The sequence below is a fragment of the Babylonia areolata genome, chromosome 18 (assembly GCF_041734735.1).
Source record: "Babylonia areolata isolate BAREFJ2019XMU chromosome 18, ASM4173473v1, whole genome shotgun sequence".
Classification (NCBI taxonomy): Eukaryota; Metazoa; Mollusca; class Gastropoda; order Neogastropoda; family Buccinidae; genus Babylonia; species Babylonia areolata.
In genome coordinates, this window is record NC_134893.1 from 15,636,795 (window position 1) to 15,660,256 (window position 23,462).

Here is a 23,462-nt window from a genome sequence, read left to right on the forward strand (position 1 = left end):
TAACAGATGGAAAATGTGATACTAGTTTCATGTTCCCGAGCAGGTGGGCATTGAGACGGCGATGGCCAATTCATAATCTCACGATCACCACCTGTTGCCAGCGTTCTTCTTCTTCTTCTTCTGCGTTCACTCGTATGCACACGAGTGGGCTTTTACGTGTATGACCGTTTTTACCCCTCCATGTAGGCAGCCATACTCCGTTTTCGGGGGTGTGCATGCTGGGTGTGTTCTTGTTCCCATAACCCACCGAACGCTGACATGGATTACAGGATCTTTAACGTGCGTATTTGATCTTCTGTTTGCATATACACACGAAGGGGGTTTAAAAGCGCCACCCATTTTTCAGAATAATTTTTTCTGCCTGCAATTTTATTTGTTTTCCCATCGAAGTGGATTTTTCTACAGAATTTTGCCAGGGACTACCCCTTTGTTGCCGTGGGTTCTTTTACGTTCGCTAAGTGCATGCTGCACTCGGGACCTCGTTTATCGTCTCATCCGAATGACTAGCGTCCAGACCACCACTCTAGGTCTAGTGGAGGGGGAGAAAATACTGGCGACTGCCGGTGTGATTCGAACCAGTGCGCTCAGAGTTTCTCGCTTCCTATGCGGACGCGTTACCTCTAGGCCAGCACGGCCTACGTTCACGTCATTATTTGGTTTTAAATCACAATAGTATGCTGAATATATCTTATGTCATTATCTATTTCAAAATCGTATGATGGTTATTTCAATCTAGCAAACATTTTCGAAAAAGTCCAGATTTAACATAACATCCAAGAATGAAATAGCTGAACAGTGTCATATCATGTCAGTTTCATGGTATGTTTTGACAGCACACCCCATTGAAGTTGCCGGGTATCTACGTACGCAACGTGATGGCGGGTACCCCAGCGGCCCTGTGTGGTCACATCAGGGTGGGTGACAGGATCCTGGCTGTCAACGGTCGCAGCATTGTCGGCTCTGACTACAACAGGTACGACAGGTGTTTGTTTTTTGTTTGTTTGTTTGTTTGTTTTGTGTTTTTGTTGTTGTTGTTTTTTTTCAGTTCCCTTTGTGTTGATGGAGCTTCAGATGAGAGAGAGAGAGAGAGAGAGAGAGAGAGAGAGAGATCGTTTTAATGATACACATGATTATGTTCACGGTCACTGTCACTTTCCAGCCCATTCGAAACAGCATTTCTCCTCACACCTGACAGATTCTGTTACATCCGAGATAACGGGTAATGGCGTATCATCATTAATTCTTGAATTTGTAATGGTTAAGCACATAATTCATTCTTGTACTTGTTCATGATAACACGTGCAACCCATTACTGTAACATTCCGAAAGAATAGCATCGTGATCTGTGTGTGTCCCTTTCAGCGCCATGAAACTGATCCGTTCCGGTGGACCGCGACTGAACCTGCTGGTGGCCAAGTGTGATCGCTCCGTCACTGCACGAATCTCCGCTTCCTGAGAAACGGTGTCGTCATCAGAAAGTGACCGTTCTCTTCATTGCCCGTCGAATGGTGGTCACGTTCAGTGTCCTTCAGAGAGTGGTCACGTTCAGTGTCCTTCAGAGAGTGGTCACATTCAGTGTCCTTCAGAGAGTGGTCACATTCAGTGTCCTTCAGAGAGTGGTCACATTCAGTGTCCTTCAGAGAGTGGTCACATTCAGTCCTTCTGAAGGTGGTTACATTCAGTCCTTCATAGAGTGGTTACATTCAGTGTCCTTCAGAGAGTGGTCACATTCAGTCCTTCATAGAGTGCTTCAGAGAGTGGTTACATTCAGTCCTTCAGAGTGGTCACATTCAGTCCTTCAGAGAGTGTTCACATTCAGTCCTTCAGAGAGTGGTCACATTCAGTGTCCTTCAGAGAGTGGTCACGTTCAGTGTCCTTCAGAGAGTGGTCACATTCAGTCCTTCAGAGAGTGGTCACATTCAGTCCTTCAGAGAGTGGTTACATTCAGTCCTTCATAGAGTGGTTACATTCAGTCCTTCAGAGAGTGGTTACATTCAGTCCTTCATAGAGTGGTTACATTCAGTCCTTCAGAGAGTGGTCACATTCAGTGTCCTTCAGAGAGTGGTTACATTTAGTCCTTCAGAGAGTGGTCACATTCAGTCCTTCATGGAGTGCTTCAGAGAGTGGTCACATTCAGTCCTTCAGAGAGTGGTTACATTCAGTCCTTCATAGAGTGGTCACATTCAGTCCTTCAGAGAGTGGTCACATTCAGTCCTTCATAGAGTGCTTCAGAGAGTGGTCACATTCAGTCCTTCAGAGAGTGGTTACATTCAGTCCTTCAGAGAGTGGTCACATTCAGTCCTTCAGAGAGTGGTTACATTCAGTCCTTCATAGAGTGGTCACATTCAGTCCTTCAGAGAGTGGTTACATTCAGTCCTTCATAGAGTGGTCACATTCAGTCCTTCATAGAGTAGTTACATTCATTCTTTCAGAGAGTGGTCACATTCAGTCCTTCTGAAGGTGGTTACATTCAGTCCTTCATAGAGTGGTTACATTCAGTCCTTCATAGAGTAGTTACATTCAGTCCTTCAGAGAGTGGTTACATTCAGTCCTTCAGAGAGTGGTTACATTTAGTCCTTCAGAGAGTGGTTACATTCAGTTCTTCAGAAGGTGGTTACATTCAGTCCTTCATAGAGTGGTTACATTCAGTCCTTCATAGAGTAGTTACATTTAATTCTTCAGAAGGTGGTTACATTCACTCCTTCATTGAGTAGTTACATTTAGTCCTTCATAGAGTAGTTACATTCAGTTCTTCAGAAGGTGGTTACATTCAGTCCTTCATAGAGTAGTTACATTTAGTCCTTCATAGAGTAGTTACATTCAGTTCTTCTGAAGGTGGTTACATTCAGTCCTTCATAGAGTGGTTACATTCAGTCCTTCATAGAGTAGTTACATTCAGTTCTTCAGAAGGTGGTTACATTCAGTCCTTCAGGGAGTAGTTACATTCAGTCCTTCATAGTTACATTCAATTCTTCAGAAGGTGGTTACATTCAGTCCTTCAGAGAGTGGTTACATTCAGTCCTTCAGAGAGTAGTTACATTCAGTCCTTCAGAGAGTGGTTACATTCAGTCCTTCAGAGGGTGGTTACATTCAGTCCTTCAGAGTGGTTACATTCAGTCCTTCAGAAGGTGGTTACATTCAGTCTTTCAGAAGGTGGTTACATTCAGTGTCCTTCAGAAGGTGGTTACATTCAGTCCTTCAGAAGGTGGTTACATTCAGTGTCTTTCAGAGAGTGGTTACATTCAGTCCTTCAGCATACTGTCTTCCATATTCACTCCCTTAAATGTCTGTCCTAGATTTGTGGCTGCTGATGGCCACAGTTTGGTCCAGTCCACAGCTTACGTTGGAGGTCATGGTTTGTTCAAAAGGTGATCTTCTTTATTGCCCTTTAAAAAGTGAACATCTTCCCATTCTTCATGTGTTCATCTTCATTACCATAGATAAGACAGCCATTTTCATTGCACCCTTAAAGACGTTATCATTATTTTCCTACAAGAGCTGATCACCATCATCACTCATCATTACTGTCAGACCAAGAATTATGCATGTTGTTAGCTATGGTCATCAGAAAAAAAGGATTTGGAAATTGACCAGAGATGAGTACCGGTATGTAAGTACTGCACAATGATTTTGCTACAATTCAGAAAGGCAAGAAACAGTTCCAGAATGAAGATTCACAAACAATAGTGGGCAAGCACAAAGTGCTATGTTTTTCTTGTTGTGAAAGAATATAATGCAGGGCATTGTGCTGGCTGATATTATGAAAACCACAAGTGCTTATACATATTTTCATACCCTAATTATCTTCCACAGAGAGAGAGAGAGAGAGAGAGAGAGAGAGAGAGAGAGAGAGAGAAACAATAATGAAGTAACATTTGCTGTTGTCATGAATTTTGTGAAGGGTTGTACATAGCTATACTTGAAACATCTGCACACTGTTTTCAGTACTAAATAATGATATTTTACAATCAAAAGACTAATGACACCTGTGAAAATTTATTTTGTTAATGTCATGTCTTTGTATGCTTGTTGTTCAAAATTATTAATGTGATTTTCAGTCATGACCATATCTCAGGAATTTTTCTAACTGTTGTTAATATTAATGTCACAGATACTGGTGATTTCTGAAATATACTTCAACATTTGTTATCATCATACATACATATACATTCATTCGGTTTTTCTTGTTATGAATAGCATTCATGTGGTTCAAGATTATGATTTTCCGGTATTTTATATGATCTGCACTTATCACACACACACACACACACACACACGTAAATCCACACACACTTTCCCACCCCACCATCTCTTATAAAACTTGTGTGAAACACCACACGTAACCCGTAGCATTTTGTGAGATCTTGAGTTCATGTCTGCCTTACATGCTTTTTCAGTCTCTGTTGAATTAACCGGGACACTAATTACCTTAAATAAATATAAAATATATTTCTAGTATGCATATCTTTTTTCTCTTCTCAGAATGCTTATTCTTCTTTGATTTCAACGTATTATAGAAGTGTGTGTATGTGTGAGTGCATGCATGCACATGCAAACTTGTGAATCGGAGCATATGTGAATGCATATGTGTTTCTTTGAGTTCATTAGGTTTTAGTAGCTCTTTTGTCATCAGACACAATTCAAACTGGCAAAATACTTCAAGGAAAAGTTCTCTAAATAATCCTCCAGGGGTATCTGTCAACAGAACGCTCTGAATGCCTTCACTGCAGAAAGGCCCAATTCCATGTTTGAAATATTGTTGTTTGCAAGCTGCCACATTTTTTTGATTTTAATGTCAGCTACTGAGTGTAAATATCACTGCATTTCATCTCACACACACACACACACACACACACACACACACACACACACACACACAGTCCACACAATACATTGTCCTCATCAACAAGCAAACACAGCCTCATTTTCATGTTCACATTTATTCCACGAAACAAAATATCTACATACCAATCATTCCCAAACCACATCCACTCCTGACATTAATTCACTCGCACATTCCTGATTTTGTATCTTGTTCGGCTTATTACACCTGACAGTTCAGAAAGGAGCACCACTGGGAAAAAAAAAAAACATAAAAAAAAACCCAAACAAACAAGAACACTTGTTTACGAGATCTCCATGCACAAATCTCTCAAAAATGTCTGAATTACCATTTCAATGAATGTTTTGTTCAGAGTAGTGAGCAGACCATCTCTGCCTTCCACAATCCAGACGACAATCCTGGTATGCCGTCGACCAATAAAAACAACACATATAAACTCAAAAGTCAGTGAGAACAGCCTGAATTTCACACAGAAAAATTTGTTGTGACAAAAAGTATTACATCGCAATACAATACCTGGGCACAAAATTGCCAAATTCACATCTTAAGCATTCTGGAAATGTGTCATATTCAAACCTTCACTGTAAAAAGAAAGTGAATGTTTTTTCTGCTCGCTTCAGTATAATCTGGTATCTAGTTTTTCAATATAGTATCCTTTTTTTTCAAATAAATTATAAATGTCTGAATGTATCATTTATATGTTCTTCCAAGTCACTCAAATAACAAAGCTAGACTTTTTGTTACATTCTTGAATGGGTTGTGACAATATACATACTTTTGCATCATTCCCTACTGAAGAGAAAAAGAAAAAGAGACGGACTGCCATTACTTCTTATCGAACAAGAAATCAAATTAGTCCAGGTCACCAATCAATTTGTCACGATTGAATTACTTTAACCCTTTGACTGCCGCTGACAGGTACGCTGTTCAGTGAAGGGCTGTCACCTCAATGAGATAAGACAAAGCTCAGAGGTCAGGTTGTCAGTCACCACTCTGTATCTGGACTTCTTCCTCCTGGGACTGCATCACTCTGTTCAGCAAAATCAAACACTCCACTTAGGAGAGTACACAGAAAGCACTGGTTGCACTTCAAATGCAAACCACACTGATCTCATTTCACCATTATGTAGCAGTCAAGGGGTTAACAAGAAATGAGGTGACAACAGTGTTGATATATGTATTTCATGTCTTGCTCAAATCAGATCCCCACTCTCTCGGCTGAGAGTTTTCAAGAAGTGAGGTGTCATCAGCATTACTATACTACACAGCAGAGAAGATGAAAAAGAGAAAGGTGACGCAGTCATCAGCAGACGACGGCACCCTGTTTGTTGTAGGGGAAAGAGAAAGGTGACGCAGTCATCAGAAGACGACGGCGCCCTGTTTGTTGTAGAGGAAAGAGAAAGGTGACGCAGTCATCAGAAGACGACGGCGCCCTGTTTGTTGTAGAGGAAAGAGAAAGGTGACGCAGTCATCAGAAGACGACGGCACCCTGTTTGTTGTAGGGGAAAGAGAAAGGTGACGCAGTCATCAGAAGACGACGGCACCCTGTTTGTTGTAGGGGAAAGAGAAAGGTGACGCAGTCATCAAAAGACAACGGCACCCTGTTTGTTGTAGAGGATGCTCTCCATGTTGAGCAGCTGCAGGGTTTCGCTGATGAAGGGGGCGGTGTTGATGGTGGTGCTCACTCCCACATCAAACGCCTTCTGAAGCAGGATGGGTGCCTCGTCTGCAAACACACACGTCCAGGGTGTAAGCCACACAGCATCATGAAACACATGCTTGTATAACACACAAGTCCAGGGTGTAAGACACACAGCGCCATGAAACACATGCTTCTATCATGGCCACTGAGTAAGTGAATTCACATCCACTGTGTCTCGGTCTTGACATGGGATGACAACGCCCAATCATCTCCTTCCAACATTTGAACCTCCCCCAGCCACGTCAGGTACACAATTCACACCTGGGTAGAGTGAGGAAAATCGGAGTAAAGTGCCTTTCCCAAAGGGCACAACACCTGGCCCAAATGAGGCCTTGAACCCTTAGGACTGGTGATCAGAAGTATATCCTTTGTTACTGCTAAGCGCTCTCCAGCAGCCGCTAAAAATCCACACTTTCTTACTGCTGAGCACCTGCCAACGCCCGCTATACACATAATTACTATGGGCATAGTTATTCCTGTTTACATTAATGAGATTCTCGTGAGATTCACTACCTTGTTTTAGCCACTTTCTGCTCTTTTCTGGGTCTGATTTGGTTAAGTTTGAAAGGGCATTTTGGGATGATAAAAAGGAAAAAACAGATAGATGGGATATCCAGATAAATAAAAGAAAAAAAAAAGAAAGAAAGATGATTACTGCCTCTTATAGCCAAGCCAACTGCTCAGGGCCATATCAGCGATAGAAACACTGTCAGTATCAAAACCACGAAGGGGCCATTTTAAGGCTGTAACAGCCATCACACAATGACAAAAAACAACACTGAAACAGTCATATAATCTAACATTTCCCCAAGAACACACCAGGCGATGTGTGAAGAAAATCACACAAAGTGATAAGTAGAGTTTAACCATCTACTGACAAAAGCCCTCAAGTCAAGCTGTCATGGGCCAAGGGGACGAGACCTGTAAGTGATAAGACAGAAAATCTGCATGTCCATCAGTCTGCCAGCGCTCACCTTGACAAAGCACGGTGAATTCTGCCAGATTCTGAAGGGCTGACGTCACAACCTCAGGGTTGCTGTGCTGCAGACAGTTCAGATAACTGGACAGGAACTGGTCTGCTTTCCTGTCAACACCAACAAATACAGTGGATACATCAACATACAACAGTGGTGGATGTTGCCCATGATATATATATGCAAGCACACACATACACACACAGATATATGCAGCAGAGGGTGACACCCAGCCTGACCTGGGATGATGGTGGATGTAGTGCATTATACATATGTGTGTACACATGGAAACACATACACACACACACACACACTACACACATACACACACATACACACACACACACAGAGCAGAAGGTGACACCCAGCCTGACCTGGGACAGTGGTGGATGTAGCGCATGATACATATGGTGTGCACACACACTCACACATACACACACTCACACACACACTTACACACACACACACACACACACACACACACACACTCACACATACACACACACACACACTCACACATACACACACTTACACACACACACACATACACACACACACACACTTACACATACACACACATTCACACATACACACACTTACACACACACATACACACACTCACACACACACACACACATACACACACTTACACACACACACACACACACTCACACATACACACACACACACTCACACATACACACACTTACACACACACACACACTCACACATACACACACTTACACACATACACACACACACACACACTCTTACACACACACATACACACACATTCACTCATACACACACTCACACACACACACACACACACACACTTACACACACACACACACACACACACACAGCAGAAGGAGACACTCAGCCTGACCTGGGACAGTGGTGGATGTAGCGCATGATGAGGGAGAAGGCGGTGGAGCGACAGTGCTCGTTGACGTGAGTCATCAACCCCTTCAGTTCACTCTGCACACACACATAAATGTACTCACACATGTACACACACACACACACACACACACACACACACTCACAAAGATATACATACACATACACACACATGCATTACCAAGGTTCTTTTCATAAAATGTTTATTTTTTTATTGTGTCTTTTGACTGTAATGTTTCATGACAATAAAATATTCTATTCTATTCTATTCATACATGCATGCACATGCACGTGCACACACACACACACACACACACACACACACACACATACACACACTCATACACACCCAGTCAATGATTCTTCAGCTGTCATATATATGCCCCTGACGGCACCCAGCTTACTGCCAGTATGAGAAATCAAAGTAGATAAACTGTTTCTCCCACTGCAATGTGTATGTAAATTTAAGAAAAAAACAGAAGAAAATTTTAAGTGTTATGTGTGAAAAGGTGGAACTGAAACTGGGAATATTATAAACAAACTTTCTAACTGAAACTTGGGATACTATAAACATTCTATTTCAAAACATTAATAGTTGCAGCTTGTAAAAATTTACTCCTCAAATATGACCATCATCAATGTTTCTGCACACAGTGTTTCTGATAGAGACCCAGTTCTGGAACCAGTGAAACATGAGCCATTGAAATACAGAAACAAAATGAACAAATGCCTACTCAAAGGATATCTGTGGCACAGGCATTGCACACAGAGGCCTTGATTTATCCCAGCATTAATGAGCAAATGAAGAAAAAATGTGCATCTATTCATAAAAAATGAAAAAAAAAAAAAATCAATCAATTAAAGATTAACTTTTTCTCACAGTAAGTGCATAAAAATGAATTAAATGACTGTTTACAGAGTTGATATTTTATAGTTCTTTATGTTATGCTGGTAATATCTCCAAACAGCACATTTTGAAAATTTCCTTCTGACAATTTTGATGAAAACATGTTGTGTGGGAGATGTTGCTGCTAAAGAAAGGAGGAAGGATTCATTTCTTTTTGACCGGAACCAAAGGACGGACCATTTAACGGACTATTTTGATCAGCGACTTGTACACTAGATTCACCAACCTCGCTCGTTCTTCTTTTCGTGAAACCACACAAGTTCGAAATGTTCACTACGTGTTTCTGGAACGCCTATTATGTTTGAGTTGCAAGTTGGTGTACGTTGTCAAATATTTCCAAATTTATCTAGCAGATTTCTCTAGTTGAAGCATGGCCAGCACTTCAGGAAACAAACGAAAGTGTGTTTACAACACCACGGAGGCACTGCAAATGAGTACAGACGATAATTCGCCAGCTGTAGTGCTTGTTGCTGACAGAGACCAGTTGAGAATGATCGATAAATAACACAGACATTTAATAATGTACAAAGACATTTGTGAAAGGAGCCATGAAACCTTCCAGTTTTGCAACATACAGTGTGTGAGGTGTTGGTGTTTCCGAATAGGATGTGGTGTCTTTTGTGAGTTTTTGTGTTTCTTTTGCTATATCAAATTGACACAAATACATTATTTAATAATGTACAAAGACATCTGTGAAAGGAACCATGACACTTTCCAAGTTTTGCTACATTACATACATTGTGTGTGGTGGTGGTGTTTTCCCTAATGGAATGCTGGTGATATTCTGTGTGTATGTGTGTGTTCTTCTCAAACCTGCACATGGGTGAGTGCACATTTTAGTACAGTGTGTTATGTCTATGTTTCCAGTTGTATTTCCCAGTCTGTGTGTTCATTGTTCACTTGAAATGGTGTATTTTATGTTTAAAACAACTATGAATATGTGAAAACTACTCAAAAGTACATACTTTTTCATTTTCATCAACTGATTTAGAACTTCAGTCAATGTATTCATCCAAATAAACATGCTTATCATAGTTTGTATTCTTTGCCCTTTAAAATGAGCTATGAATGAAGAAGACTGAATGAGTAAAAGCGAAGTTATGGCAGGTTACAGTGGGTTGGTGGTGACACAGTTTTCCCTCTGCTGCACAGCTGGTTTAGACAGAAGTGTACTGCCATTCAACTGGTTTGTCCAGTCAGCTAGCTCTGCACCTCTGGCAATGAAAGCGTTAAAATACAAAATAAGAAAACCCACATAAACCAACGAAGACCAGAAACAAGAAACATAACTCACTCCAAAATGTTCCAAAATGGCCACTCTTCTTTTGGATGTGTTATTGACTTCACTCAGAGCGGTGATAAGATCTGCACACATTCATACATTAATCAATTCACATATATTATTCTGACAGGTGTCTGATCTTGGCATGAACATACACAAATCATGTCTCCCACCACATCTTGTGCCAATGTAGAAATGACTGTTATTCGTCCACACTGTGAAAGATAAACACAAAATCTGAAATGAATACTGCATTCTACACTGTACAGAATTATAATGAAGCAGACATAAAATCTTATAATACTATGCTCATGGCCAGGGCTGCTATACCTGGGCTATATATATATAAAGAGGTAGAAGAGAGAGATGTATATATAGATACATATACTTATTTGTTTATCTAATTTCGTTTTTGCGGCTTCACCAGTATATTTGGTCTGAGCGTAAATCACCCTCGCCACCCACCTTCTATGGGTGTGTCAGGCTGCATGCCTTTCTCACAAAGCCCACCCTCACACCACCCACCTTCTATGGGCGTGTCAGGCTGCATGCCTTTCTCACAAAGCCCACCCTCACACCACCCACCTTCTATGGGCGTGTCAGGCTGAATGCGTTTCTCACAAAGCCTACCCTCACACCACCCACCTTCTATGGGCGTGTCAGGCTGCATGCCTTTCTCACAAAGCCCACCCTCACACCACCCACCTTCTATGGGTGTGTCAGGCTGAATGCGTTTCTCACAAAGCCTACCCTCACACCACCCACCTTCTATGGGCGTGTCAGGCTGCATGCCTTTCTCACAAAGCCCACCCTCACACCACCCACCTTCTATGGGCGAGTCAGGCTGCATGCCTTTCTCACAAAGCCCACCCTCACACCACCCACCTTCTATGGGCGAGTCAGGCTGCATGCCTTTCTCACAAAGCCCACCCTCACACCACCCACCTTCTATGGGCGTGTCAGGCTGCATGCGCTTCACCACAGGCAGCACCTGCACGTAGGGCACTCCACAGCTCTGGGGCAGCATGCTGACCGTGCCCGGCTCCACCCCTCCGCCGCTGCTGGCACTCTCACCACCACTGACGTCGTCTGCCGTGTCACTCTGGTTCTGTCGGGGCAGCGTCAGTCCCGTCAGCAGCGACTTCAGCTCCGCCATGTTGGGGTACACCATAGACAGGTCGCTGACAACAATGGACGTCCCATTTTTAGTGAGACCTGACAACTTGGAAGCTAAAATAATAATGATAATGATAATGATGAGCATTTATGCAGCGCTTCCTTTGCAGCTCTCAGTACTTTTAACAATAAATGCAGTATGAATAAGACACAGAAATATATATAATGAACAATGTTAAGACATGCTTAACCCTTTAACTACTAGACCTTGGTGAAATGAGATTAGAATGGCATGTGTTTGAGGTTTATTTATCATTTCTTGTATACCTTCAAGTGGTGCAATTGGTTTGAATGAACAAAATTAATGCAACCCCAAGAGGGGAGAAGTCACATACAGAACGTTGACTAACAAACTGACCTGTAAGTTCAGTCTTATCTCAGTGAGGTGAAAACCCTCCACTGACAAGCATATTCATCAGCAGCAGTCAAGGGTTAAAACACTATACGAATGGTAGTTATTGTAACTTAGTTGTGTGTGTGTGTGTGTGTGTGTGTGTGCGTGCGTGTGTGTGTTACCTGAGGAGGTGGACGTACTGCTGCAGCAGGGCACTGGCGCGTTGAGGGTCATAGGTGACAAAGTTCTGCAGGAACACCACCATCTTGTACACCAGGCTGCCCACCGCCGGCTTCTCTTTCCCATGGGCCTGCAGTCCTCACACATACACGCACACACATGTATACACACACACATGCACACACACATGCACACACACATGCACACACACATACGCACACACACACACACACAAAACGCACACACCGTTAAAGGGCTCTGTTGCAACCAATAGATATACACTCTAACAGAGATACAAGATTCACTCACACACACGCATGCATAGAGACTACCACCACACTCACAATCTTCTACCAATACGCCTGCAGTCCACACACACACACACTGCATTACAGGTCTCTACTGCATGAGCACCCTTAGATATGCACTCATACACACAGCCCATCTCCCATCACACTCACAACCTCCAGTACGCATGCAGACTTGCACACACACACACACACACTGTGTTACATGACTCCATAGCATGTGTAACTCACAGAAACACACATGCTCACAGAGGTACGTCAATTTCCTTTCACCATCCCCTCCCTCCCTCCCATCCCTCTCTATTTCTTTATATTCCTCCCTCTCCCTTTCTCTCCTTCCCTCCCTCTCCCTCACTCCGTCTTTCCACCTCCTCTCTCTCTCTCTCTCTCTCTCCCCTCCCTTCCTCCCCTCTCACCCTGAAGAGACTGAAGAAAGCGTGGAGGACAGCGGGCAGGGAGGAGTGTTGGCGGTGGAAGACTTGTGGCTGCAGCAGTTCCAGAAGTCCCATCACATGCACAAACAGCGGCAGCAAGTTGCGGTGACGCATCTCCCCGATTGTCAGCTGGGTTCTCCCCCCTACCACCGCCGCCAACAGCGGCAGTTGTCTGAAAACAAAGTAGGAGGTGGGTATATATATAAAGCAGATATAATACACAAGACTCAGTTCCTCGAACAACACAACAGCGGCAGTTGTCTGAAACAATGTAGGATATGGGTATATATATAAAGCTAGATATAATACACAAGACTAACCCCCTCAAATACCACAACAGTGGCAGTTGTCTGAAACACAGTAAGAGATGGGTATATATAAAACTAGATATAATACACAGGACTCACCCCCTCAAACAACACAACAGTGGCAGTTGTCTGAAATGTCATAGGAAGTGGGTGTATAAAACTAGATATAATATACAGGACTACCCCCCTCAAACAACACAACAGTGGCAGTTGTCTGAAATGTCATAGGAAGTGGGTGTATAAAACTAGATATAATATACAGGACTACCCCCCTCAAACAACACAACAGTGGCAGTTGTCTGAAATGTCATAGGAAGTGGGTATATAAAACTAGATATAATACACAGGATTCACCCCTCAAACAACACAACAGTGGCAGTTGTCTGAAATGTCATAGGAAGTGGGTGTATAAAACTAGATATAATATACAGGACTACCCCCCTCAAACAACACAACAGTGGCAGTTGTCTGAAATGTCATAGGAAGTGGGTGTATAAAACTAGATATAATGCACAGGACTACCCCCCTCAAACAACACAACAGTGGCAGTTGTCTGAAATGTCATAGGAAGTGGGTGTATAAAACTAGATATAATACACAGGATTCACCCCTCAAACAACACAACAGTGGCAGTTGTCTGAAATGTCATAGGAAGTGGGTGTATAAAACTAGATATAATACACAAGACTCACCCCCTCAAACAACACAACAGTGGCAGTTGTCTGAAATGTCATAGGAAGTGGGTGTATAAAACTAGATATAATACACAGGACTACCCCCCTCAAACAACACAACAGTGGCAGTTGTCTGAAATGTCATAGGAAGTGGGTGTATAAAACTAGATATAATACACAGGACTACCCCCCTCAAACAACACAACAGTGGCAGTTGTCTGAAATGTCACAGGAAGTGGGTGTATAAAACTAGATATAATACACAGGACTACCCCCCTCAAACAACACAACAGTGGCAGTTGTCTGAAATGTCATAGGAAGTGGGTGTATAAAACTAGATATAATACACAGGACTACCCCCCTCAAACAACACAACAGTGGCAGTTGTCTGAAATGTCATAGGAAGTGGGTATATAAAACTAGATATAATACACAGGACTCACCCCCTCAAACAACACAACAGTGGCAGTTGTCTGAAATGTCATAGGAAGTGGGTGTATAAAACTAGATATAATATACAGGACTACCCCCCTCAAACAACACAACAGTGGCAGTTGTCTGAAATGTCATAGGAAGTGGGTGTATAAAACTAGATATAATACACAAGACTCACCCCCTCAAACAACACAACAGTGGCAGTTGTCTGAAATGTCATAGGAAGTGGGTATATAAAACTAGATATAATACACAGGACTACCCCCCTCAAACAACACAACAGTGGCAGTTGTCTGAAATGTCATAGGAAGTGGGTGTATAAAACTAGATATAATACACAGGACTACCCCCCTCAAACAACACAACAGTGGCAGTTGTCTGAAATGTCATAGGAAGTGGGTGTATAAAACTAGATATAATACACAGGATTCACCCCTCAAACAACACAACAGTGGCAGTTGCCTGAAATGTCGTAGGAAGTGGGTGTATAAAACTAGATATAATACACAGGACTACCCCCCTCAAACAACACAACAGCAGCAGTTGCCTGAAACGATGAAGGAGGTGGGTGTATAAAACTAGATACAATACACAGGACTCACCCGCCCTGAACAACGCAACCTTCACCGAACCAAGACCCAAGTCCTGAACAACTTGACATTAAGGCCATTAGCTAAATGGTTTTTAAACACTATTACTACATTCATCACTGAAATGACTCAGGGCGTGTATGGTGAATGAGTGCATTAGCTAAAAGGTTTTTAAACACTATTACTACATTCATCACTGAAATGACTCAGTGCGTGTATGGTGAATGAGTGCATTAGCTAAAAGGTCTTTAAACACTATTACTACAATCATCACTCAAATGACTCAGTGCATGTATGGTGAATGAGTGCATTAGCTAAAAGGTCTTTAAACACTATTACTACATTCATCACTGAAATGACTCAGTGCGTGTATGGTGAATGAGTGCATTAGCTAAAAGGTCTTTAAACACTATTACTACATTCATCACTGAAATGACTCAGTGCGTGTATGGTGAATGAGTGCATTAGCTAAAAGGTCTTTAAACACTATTACTACATTCATCACTGAAATGACTCAGTGCATGTATGGTGAATGAGTGCATGCCTGTCATGTGAAAAAAACCCTGCAATATGAGGCATTTCCTTCACAATCTGTGTGAGTTACAGAAATGCACTACCTTTCTCTTAAAGTTAGTTTACACAAGGCTGCTGATAAACACAAATCTTTATGGCTCAATACAGACCCAATCCCTGACACCTCAAAAAAAAATCTTGACATTCAGCTCTTACACATTTTCTCTTTGACACAACATTGACGAATCTACATTCATAAATACATAATTAGATTTTTAATTGATTTTTTAAAACAAACAGCAACAAAAACCAAAAACAAGCATTTCAAAACTTAATACTGCCAGTCCTGTAGTGACTTCCCAGTCAGTTTTCCTGAATTCAATATCATTATTCAAATGCTCTCATCAAATCTTTTATGGCAGTTTGGCAGACATACTTTTCCTGAAACAGACACAGAGATTAAAAAATTTCATGAACAATCTAGCTTTTCTTCTTTGTTGTTGCAGTTACTGACCATTTTTCAGTGAGAACAGACCTGAGAATGAGCATGGGGTGTCGTGCGGCCAGCTTGCGGCAGGCCATGTTGGCATCCTTCATCCTGTTGTCAGCTGCCTTGCCTGGCCCCGCCTTGCCCAGCACGCCAATCAGACGATGGGTCACCGTGTCCAACTACACACACACACACACAAATATATGGATACATATACAGAGAGAGAAGATACGGATACAGATGATTTGTTCATCAGGACACAGCCCCGTGAAAGGTAATAAAACAACATCTGTTGAGTTGCATTTGTTTGAATAAACACAAGAATTCAAAAATCACATGAAACAGATACATTAGCACAACATATTATACTAGGTTACAATTTTTTCTAAATTTAAATGCTTTATGCACAGAGAGAAAGGAGTGAGAGAAAAAGAGAGAGAGAGAGAGGGAGAGTGTGAGCACATAGGGTTGTCCCTGACAAAATTCTGTAGAAAAATACACTTTGATAGAACAAAAAATACATCTGCAGGCAGAAAAAGAAGGGAGGTGTGTGGGGGGACGGGGGGCCGGGGGGAGGGGTAATGCTGCACTGCAGCGACACACTCTCCCTGGGGAGAGCAGCCAAAATTTCACACAAAGAAATCTGTTGTGACAAAGAGCAATGCAAATATAATACAATATAACATAATGAAATTTTGTATACATTTCCTTACTTAAACTCACTCAGGACGACAAGTTTTCTCCCAGGACCCTTGCTTTTCCCCACAGACGGCCCATTTGTAAGGGTTTGGAAAAAAATTACAAAAAATACAAAATACTGTGTAAGAAAATGAAACTTTCAGAACTGGTTTATTACATATAAAAAAAAGCAAATTTCTCATCTTATTTTTATAGTTTTGCCATATGTAGAAAATACTGCCAATTTTTCACCCCGAATCACCATACCCATGCTTGCTTTCTGCATTAAATTCGCTTTCTTTTTCATCATCATCCACCTCTTCAATGTCCGACCCTTCAGTTTGTAGCATTTCAAGTACTTCGGCAACCCTAAAACGTTGCCGTCACTGCCTTGTTCGCTTCACAACATTCTGAGAAGACCCCGCTTTGCTAACAGGCTGGCACACGAGCAGACGACCGGTCAGTGACTTTGTCAGCGTGTGTGCGAGACAGGCCACATATCCCAGGCTGACCAATCATACTGTTCGATTGTGGAGTGACCCAGAATAGTGCACTCTGCTTGGTTAATCACAAAATCACGTGTACAGCGCATGATGGAATTTTACCTTCGGAGAATGCTATTCCATTCCTTCGTCTGAATATGTTTTGTGTAGGAATGCGTGAGCATTCCTTCGTCTGGAAAGAGTTAAAATACTGCATGCAATACCAATGCTTTTTCAGGTGCGGTAACTTGATACAATTCTTTTCTATTTTCTAATGAGGATTATAGAAGCTGTTGTTTGGTGGTGGTTGGTTGTTTTTTGTTGTTGTTTTTTGGGTTTAAAAAAAAAATTATTTATTGTTTTTGTTGTTGCTGATATTGTTATGCCATGATAGGTGGAACTGTGTAAGTTATAGAAAAACATTTTTCTAAATCTCATTTACAACTGCAGTAATGTGCATACAGATACAGAACTCCAATTCCTTTTCAGGATCTTCAATTCTAAGTCAAGATCTTTTTCTCTGAAAATGAACCAGAACCTCTCACGGGTAGGATGTTAGATATTGTTCTGAATATTCATTACTGTTGAAATAACTTGCATTCCATGACTGATCTATGTTATTATCAACCACATATTCAAACCACATCATTCCAACAAGAAATGTGAGGAGAAAACTGTCAATGGTTCAGGCTTGCATTAAAAGAGGAATGCATGACTGTGTAGTCCACAGCCTTCGTCTGAAGAGAGAATGATACTGTAACAAACTAATTCACCTATATATCAAGTGTTATTCCTTTTGGCAAAGCATTTTCTTGCTACATGAATCTCCATGATAGTGCCAAAAACCCAGTCTTCACCTGCTGAGGTATTGCCATTAACCCTTTCAGCCCTTTAAAAGGTCTTCTGTCAGTGTTACCATCCCAGCTGCATCGTCAGGAAGGGGTGCTTCACTTCAGGCACAAATTTATAGCAACCGCTTAACCAATAGCTACCAAATTTCACATAATCATAGAAACATAATTTGATGCAAGGTGCTGAAGTCTAACTTTAGATTAAAAACAGAAATAGTAAAATGTCAGATCCTGTCAATGTTGAAGGCTGTGGGCTATCTTCTTGATTCAAATGTCCGCCACTCAGTGACTCTGTCCAGATTGGTTGCTAATTTCATCTTCTTCACTTTCCCAAGAATTATCGGATGAGGAGGGAGGAATTTTGTTCAATGTCCCGTCACACATATCAATGATTGAAGACATTTTGTTAGAGTATTAATGTATACATTTGAATATTATCGTTTAGAAGAGGAGGGGGATACGGATGAATGGGGAGTTGGGGAAAACCGGGCATATGCGGGAGGGTGGTGGGTGAAATATGAAAAAAATTGTCTAAATTACTGAAAATTGCTTAATGAACAACATTAATCTAACAAGCGAAACAACTGATGAATAATGCAAAAAGTCAAACACGTCAACGTTCTCAGTCACTTGTGAAGACACACTTTTGCGAATATAAGGCTTCATCAAATCGTTATCGGATGAATTGTTAGCCAAATCGGCATTATCTGGGTTGCCTTCACTGCCAGAGTCCATCATAATTTCATCAGAGCACCTCCTGGGCAGTAAGACCTTGATGTTTTGCCATATCAATGTGGAAAACCAGATAAAAAACACACTAGCCGTTCAAATTTCAGAGCGAAATTTTGCGTGCCTGTGAGGAAGTTAAGTTCCAGTTACTTCCCTTCCCTAGCAGTTTAATGCATAATAGCGAACTGACGAACCGGTTTAAGTGACCAGGTTTCTTCACCTGACTGCTAGGCAAGTACAGGGTTGAATGAGTCAAACGGAGACTGTTTGGCAATGAGGGAATCTCTGTCCTGTACGACTGGTGTAACGTGTGTGTGAGAAAACAGGGGGGCATCAGGCGAGAGGGGTTAACTGACCTTGGAGTGGATCGTGTCCGACACCATCCAGGAGGTGGACACTGACTGTGGCAGCCAGCCCAGGATGTAGGGGAAGTGGAGGTACAGCTCCATCATCAGCTCCAGATAACAGTCCTCCTCCTCCCTGAAACACACACACAACACACAGGGTAGTCAGGTCATGCGACCACATGCATGAACTACCATATCAAAATATCCTCCAGCACTTAACATGCAATTCACACACACACACACACACACACACGTCTGTACATGCACACATAACTACATGCTCATACAAATACATACAATGTACCCAGCATTGAAACGGTGCTAATGAGAAGGGTGAAAGGTATTGTTCCTTTGGTTTCAACATGATTTTATTCTCAAAAGCAAAGACACTCCAAACACATAAAGAAGCAACAAAAAGCCAAAGCTTATATTGTTCCTTTCCCCTTATCCCATTACCATCTACAAATAAAGGCAACTGAAAAAAACCTGAAGTCTGGTGAAAGAACCATCCCACACATCTTACACATTATCAGACCAATTTGTGGCTACCCTATACCGACAGCTCCCAGTGGACTGCTGGCACTAGGACTACAACACATCAATCCAGGTGTGGCTGTGTATGGGGGATTCAGGAGCAGTGTGACGGGTAATGCTACTAAAACAGCGTGGACAGTGGGGTAGCACAAAAAAAAAAAAACAAACAATTCTCAACAGCTGATTTTCTGCTTCATGAAATCTAAACCAACACCACTAGCCAGAGAGGCAGCACAGTACAGCCTAATGACAGATGGAAGTTCCAGAAAGTAACAGCACACACAATGCACATGGCTGAATTAGTTTGCCTGTGTGAACCCTTCTTAATCAAAGTATCTATTTTGGGACACTAAAAGAGTTTGGAAGATACGGATTTGAACTTCATACTTATGGCTTTATTATGCTTGTATTTTGTTGCTGTTGTTTGTCAGATTTGCTTATATCATTTCACTAGTAAAAATATAAAATAAAATAAAAAATATATTAAAAAAAGCACAGCACAGCCTCATTACCTGGACACCAGGGGCCCTCTGCGCTGCACGTGAGACACAATGGAGCGAATCCTGTCATCCCGATCACACACGCACGCCAGAAGCAGCTCCAGACGACTGCTCACTCCCCTCACCTCCCCCTCCCTGCCACCTTTAGTCAGGCTGACAGTTGTGGCTGTGGAGGTAAGAGCACCAGCGTCGGCAGAGGTGTCTGAGGAAAAGGAGTGCCGTTGGTGCTGAGACGCCTCCAGCACGATGAAGTCCACGACCGCCAGAAGCTGGTCTGTGGTGAAGTCAAACACGTCCTCTGAGATGTCGTCCTGCTGACAACAAACCAAACAGCGCAGCGTGGCGCCACACAGTGAGGTCAGGGTCTGTTTATGATCCTTCTGATTTCCAGCACTGCATAAATACCTATCTTTTTATTAAAGAGGACGCAAGTCAGGGATGCATAGGGGAGGTAACCTACTTCGGGAGGTTATCGGCCGTAGCTACTTTCCTTTTCTCTGCATAGGCGGGTAGTAGTTTGCACAGGACAGGAATCTGACCCCTGCCGGAGTCTGCACTTGTGGGTCATGGTTAAGTATGTGTAATTAAACATCAATATTATCATTACTACAATCATTACAATTATTATCATCATCATTATTTCTAGTAGTAGTAGTAATATCATCATCATCGTCATCACTATTATCCTTCTCCAGTGTTTGTTCTAACACTTGGTTAAAATGTGTGGGTGATATGGCTTATCAAATCAGATTTATCACATCATATGCAAATACCTACATGCGCATGAGAGACAGGCACACAATCCCCCATCATATAGATATGCACGCCACAAACAGATACACTGATACTGAAACATCGACAATGTATCACATACACAGGTGCACACACATTCACACACAAACTCAGACACACATATAAACGTACACAATGAGACATTCTTTTGGTGCACCATTTTAAACTGCAGACAGCCTTGCAAAACGTCTGCGCAATAACTGGCAGCCCCGTCCCCACAGCCGTAACCCTCCAAGTCAAAAAGAAAGTCTAAACACAATCTGTAACTACTTCTCCTCCCCCTCCCAGCCTCCCGACACCATGACATAAGCATGCACACAATCTAATGAAAACACAGATGCATGCATGCTACAAAGGACTGAGCGAGCCACCAGCTGACCTGTGTTGTTTTAAGCTCCCGCCCCTGCCAGATCTTAGGGCTCTGTCGACAGGCCCACACAAAGTCCAGCACAGAGGTGGGGTCCAGACTGAAATCAGTACACATCAATACTAATATCAAGCTAAATTGATTTTTCTAAATGATAATGATGTGAATTTACACAGCGCCGATTCTCTAAATAGGATCCTCGACACTTCACAAAAAACATGGCGCAACTCACTCAAAATTCAAAAAGCAAAAGAAGTACCTTTTTCTTTTTTAAAGTTTAAATCATTGGACAGGCTTCTTTTTCTGCATTTGACATAGATAACATTGCCAGAGTCTGCACTAGTTGGGTCACGGTTAAGTATGTGTAATTAAACATAAATTTTCAAATTGTAAAACACCATGGATACATTGCTTCTTCTCAAAATTAACATACTCAGTAACTCATCTGGAAACTAGCTGAACAGTTACATAAATCAAAGTTCTGACTGCAAAACTGTGCTTTGACTTTTTTTTTCTTTCTTTTTTTTAATATCAGAGAAACATATCTCTGTTCTGTACCACAAGCACCTGTCTTCATGTGAACAGATTCAAGCTAGAAGTCAGATGAGTAAAGAACATGTCGTTATTCACAGAGTTAATGATTCTAATCACTAAGACAAGTCAGTTAACATGTCAGTTGAGTACAGGCTGTTGTAATTCACAGTGTTAACAGGCCCTAATCACGGCGACCAGTCAGTCAACAAGTCAGCTGAGTGCAGAATACATCGTAATTCCCAACGTAAACAGGCCCTTATCACCAAGGCAAGTGAACTGAGGACAGAATACATTATTATTCCCAGTGTTATTAAGTCCTGATCACCATGACAACTCAGTGGAGTAAAGAATACAATGTCATTCCCATTGTGAACAGGCCATAATCACCGTGACAACTCAGTTGAGTACAGAATATGTCATTATTCCAAACGTTGATAGGCCCAAGTCACCGTGACAAGTCAGTTAACAAGTCATGTAAGTAAATATGTTGTTAACCCCAGTTTTAACAGGCCATAATCACCGTGACAACTCAGCTGAGTACAGAATGTCATTATTCCCAGTGTTAATAGACCCCAGTCACTGTGACAAGCCAGTTAACAAATCAGTTAAGTAAAGAACATGTCTGAACAGGTCAAGATCACTGTGACAAGTCAGTTGAGTAAAGAATATAATTATTCAGTGTTATCAGGCCCTAACCACAAAGACAAATCAATTAATAAGTACGCTAAGTACAGAATACATCATTATTCAGTGTTAACAGGCCCTAACCACAAAGACAAATCAATTAATAAGTACGCTAAGTACAGAATACATCATTATTCAGTGTTAACAGGCCCTAATCACAAATGACACTATAGTTAATAAGTAAGCTGAGTACCGAATATGTCATCATTCAGTGTTAACAGGCCCTATGATCACGGTGACAAGTCGGTAAAACAAGTCAGCCGAGTGAAGAATTTATTATTACTGGCAGCGTCAACAGGCCTCACACACACACACACACATACACACACACACACACACAGTTCTTTCACTTTATCATAAAATGTAATATCATCTTACCTGGATGTTTTTCTTTTTACATGATAATTGATGTGTGCTTGGTGATCAGGGAAGGGTGTGTCAGTAACTCATTCGTTTTTTTCACTTTGATATTTGCTGGCGAGCATTTTCAGTGAGCCGAAAGAGAAGTCTCTGTTTTGGCTGAAGCAAACAATAAAGTACTTTGAACTGAACTGAACTGAAGAGTGACCACTCACAGCGACAGTTTGTCAGCCCTCAGGATGCTGGCCAGACAGCGACGCATGGTGGACCACAGACTCTGGTGGGTCAGCAGGGCCAGCAGGTAGGGGGTCCTTCTCTTCCTCTCCTTCTCCTTCCCCGCTGTGCACACGGCTGACCGGGACCCGAACACCAGCTCCTCCTGAAGGTCTGGGTTGTCGCTGATAATCTCCGGGTCAAGTAGCTCCAGCCAGTCCGTGAGTAAAGATTCACGGGCAAAGGAAGACGACCCTCTGTTGTAGAAAATGGAAAGAGAGAAGTTTAAAACTTCAATTCATGTCATTACACAATGTTGGCTCTTCTAGTGTTTTAAG

General features: G+C 41.9%; 2 protein-coding genes across 4 annotated transcripts in view; one reads left to right on the forward strand and one right to left on the reverse strand.

Annotated features, from left to right (window-relative positions):
• The window catches only part of LOC143292043 (ras-associating and dilute domain-containing protein-like), a 12,038-nt gene extending 10,582 nt beyond the window's left edge, over positions 1-1,456 (forward strand). Inside the window, exons 10-11 of the mRNA XM_076602214.1 lie at positions 834-973; positions 1,363-1,456. Coding sequence (XP_076458329.1) covers positions 834-973; positions 1,363-1,456 — 234 coding nt within the window. The remainder of the gene's footprint in view (positions 1-833; positions 974-1,362) is intronic.
• A 3,465-nt stretch (positions 1,457-4,921) lies between these two features.
• Positions 4,922-23,462, reverse strand: part of LOC143292508 (integrator complex subunit 1-like) — a 59,979-nt gene continuing 41,438 nt past the window's right edge. For 2 of the 3 annotated variants that reach the window (XM_076602858.1, XM_076602856.1), the window contains exons 35-46: positions 23,127-23,381; positions 21,346-21,433; positions 20,187-20,488; positions 19,150-19,273; positions 16,099-16,232; positions 13,026-13,215; positions 12,304-12,431; positions 11,557-11,792; positions 10,624-10,694; positions 8,409-8,500; positions 7,520-7,629; positions 4,922-6,569 (exon numbers count right to left, since the gene is read on the reverse strand). In XM_076602858.1, the coding sequence (XP_076458973.1) occupies positions 6,427-6,569; positions 7,520-7,629; positions 8,409-8,500; positions 10,624-10,694; positions 11,557-11,792; positions 12,304-12,431; positions 13,026-13,215; positions 16,099-16,232; positions 19,150-19,273; positions 20,187-20,488; positions 21,346-21,433; positions 23,127-23,381 (1,873 nt within the window). In that variant the 3' untranslated portion in view covers positions 4,922-6,426. The remainder of the gene's footprint in view (positions 6,570-7,519; positions 7,630-8,408; positions 8,501-10,623; positions 10,695-11,556; positions 11,793-12,303; positions 12,432-13,025; positions 13,216-16,098; positions 16,233-19,149; positions 19,274-20,186; positions 20,489-21,345; positions 21,434-23,126; positions 23,382-23,462) is intronic. The other variant, XM_076602857.1, reaches the window with a different exon arrangement.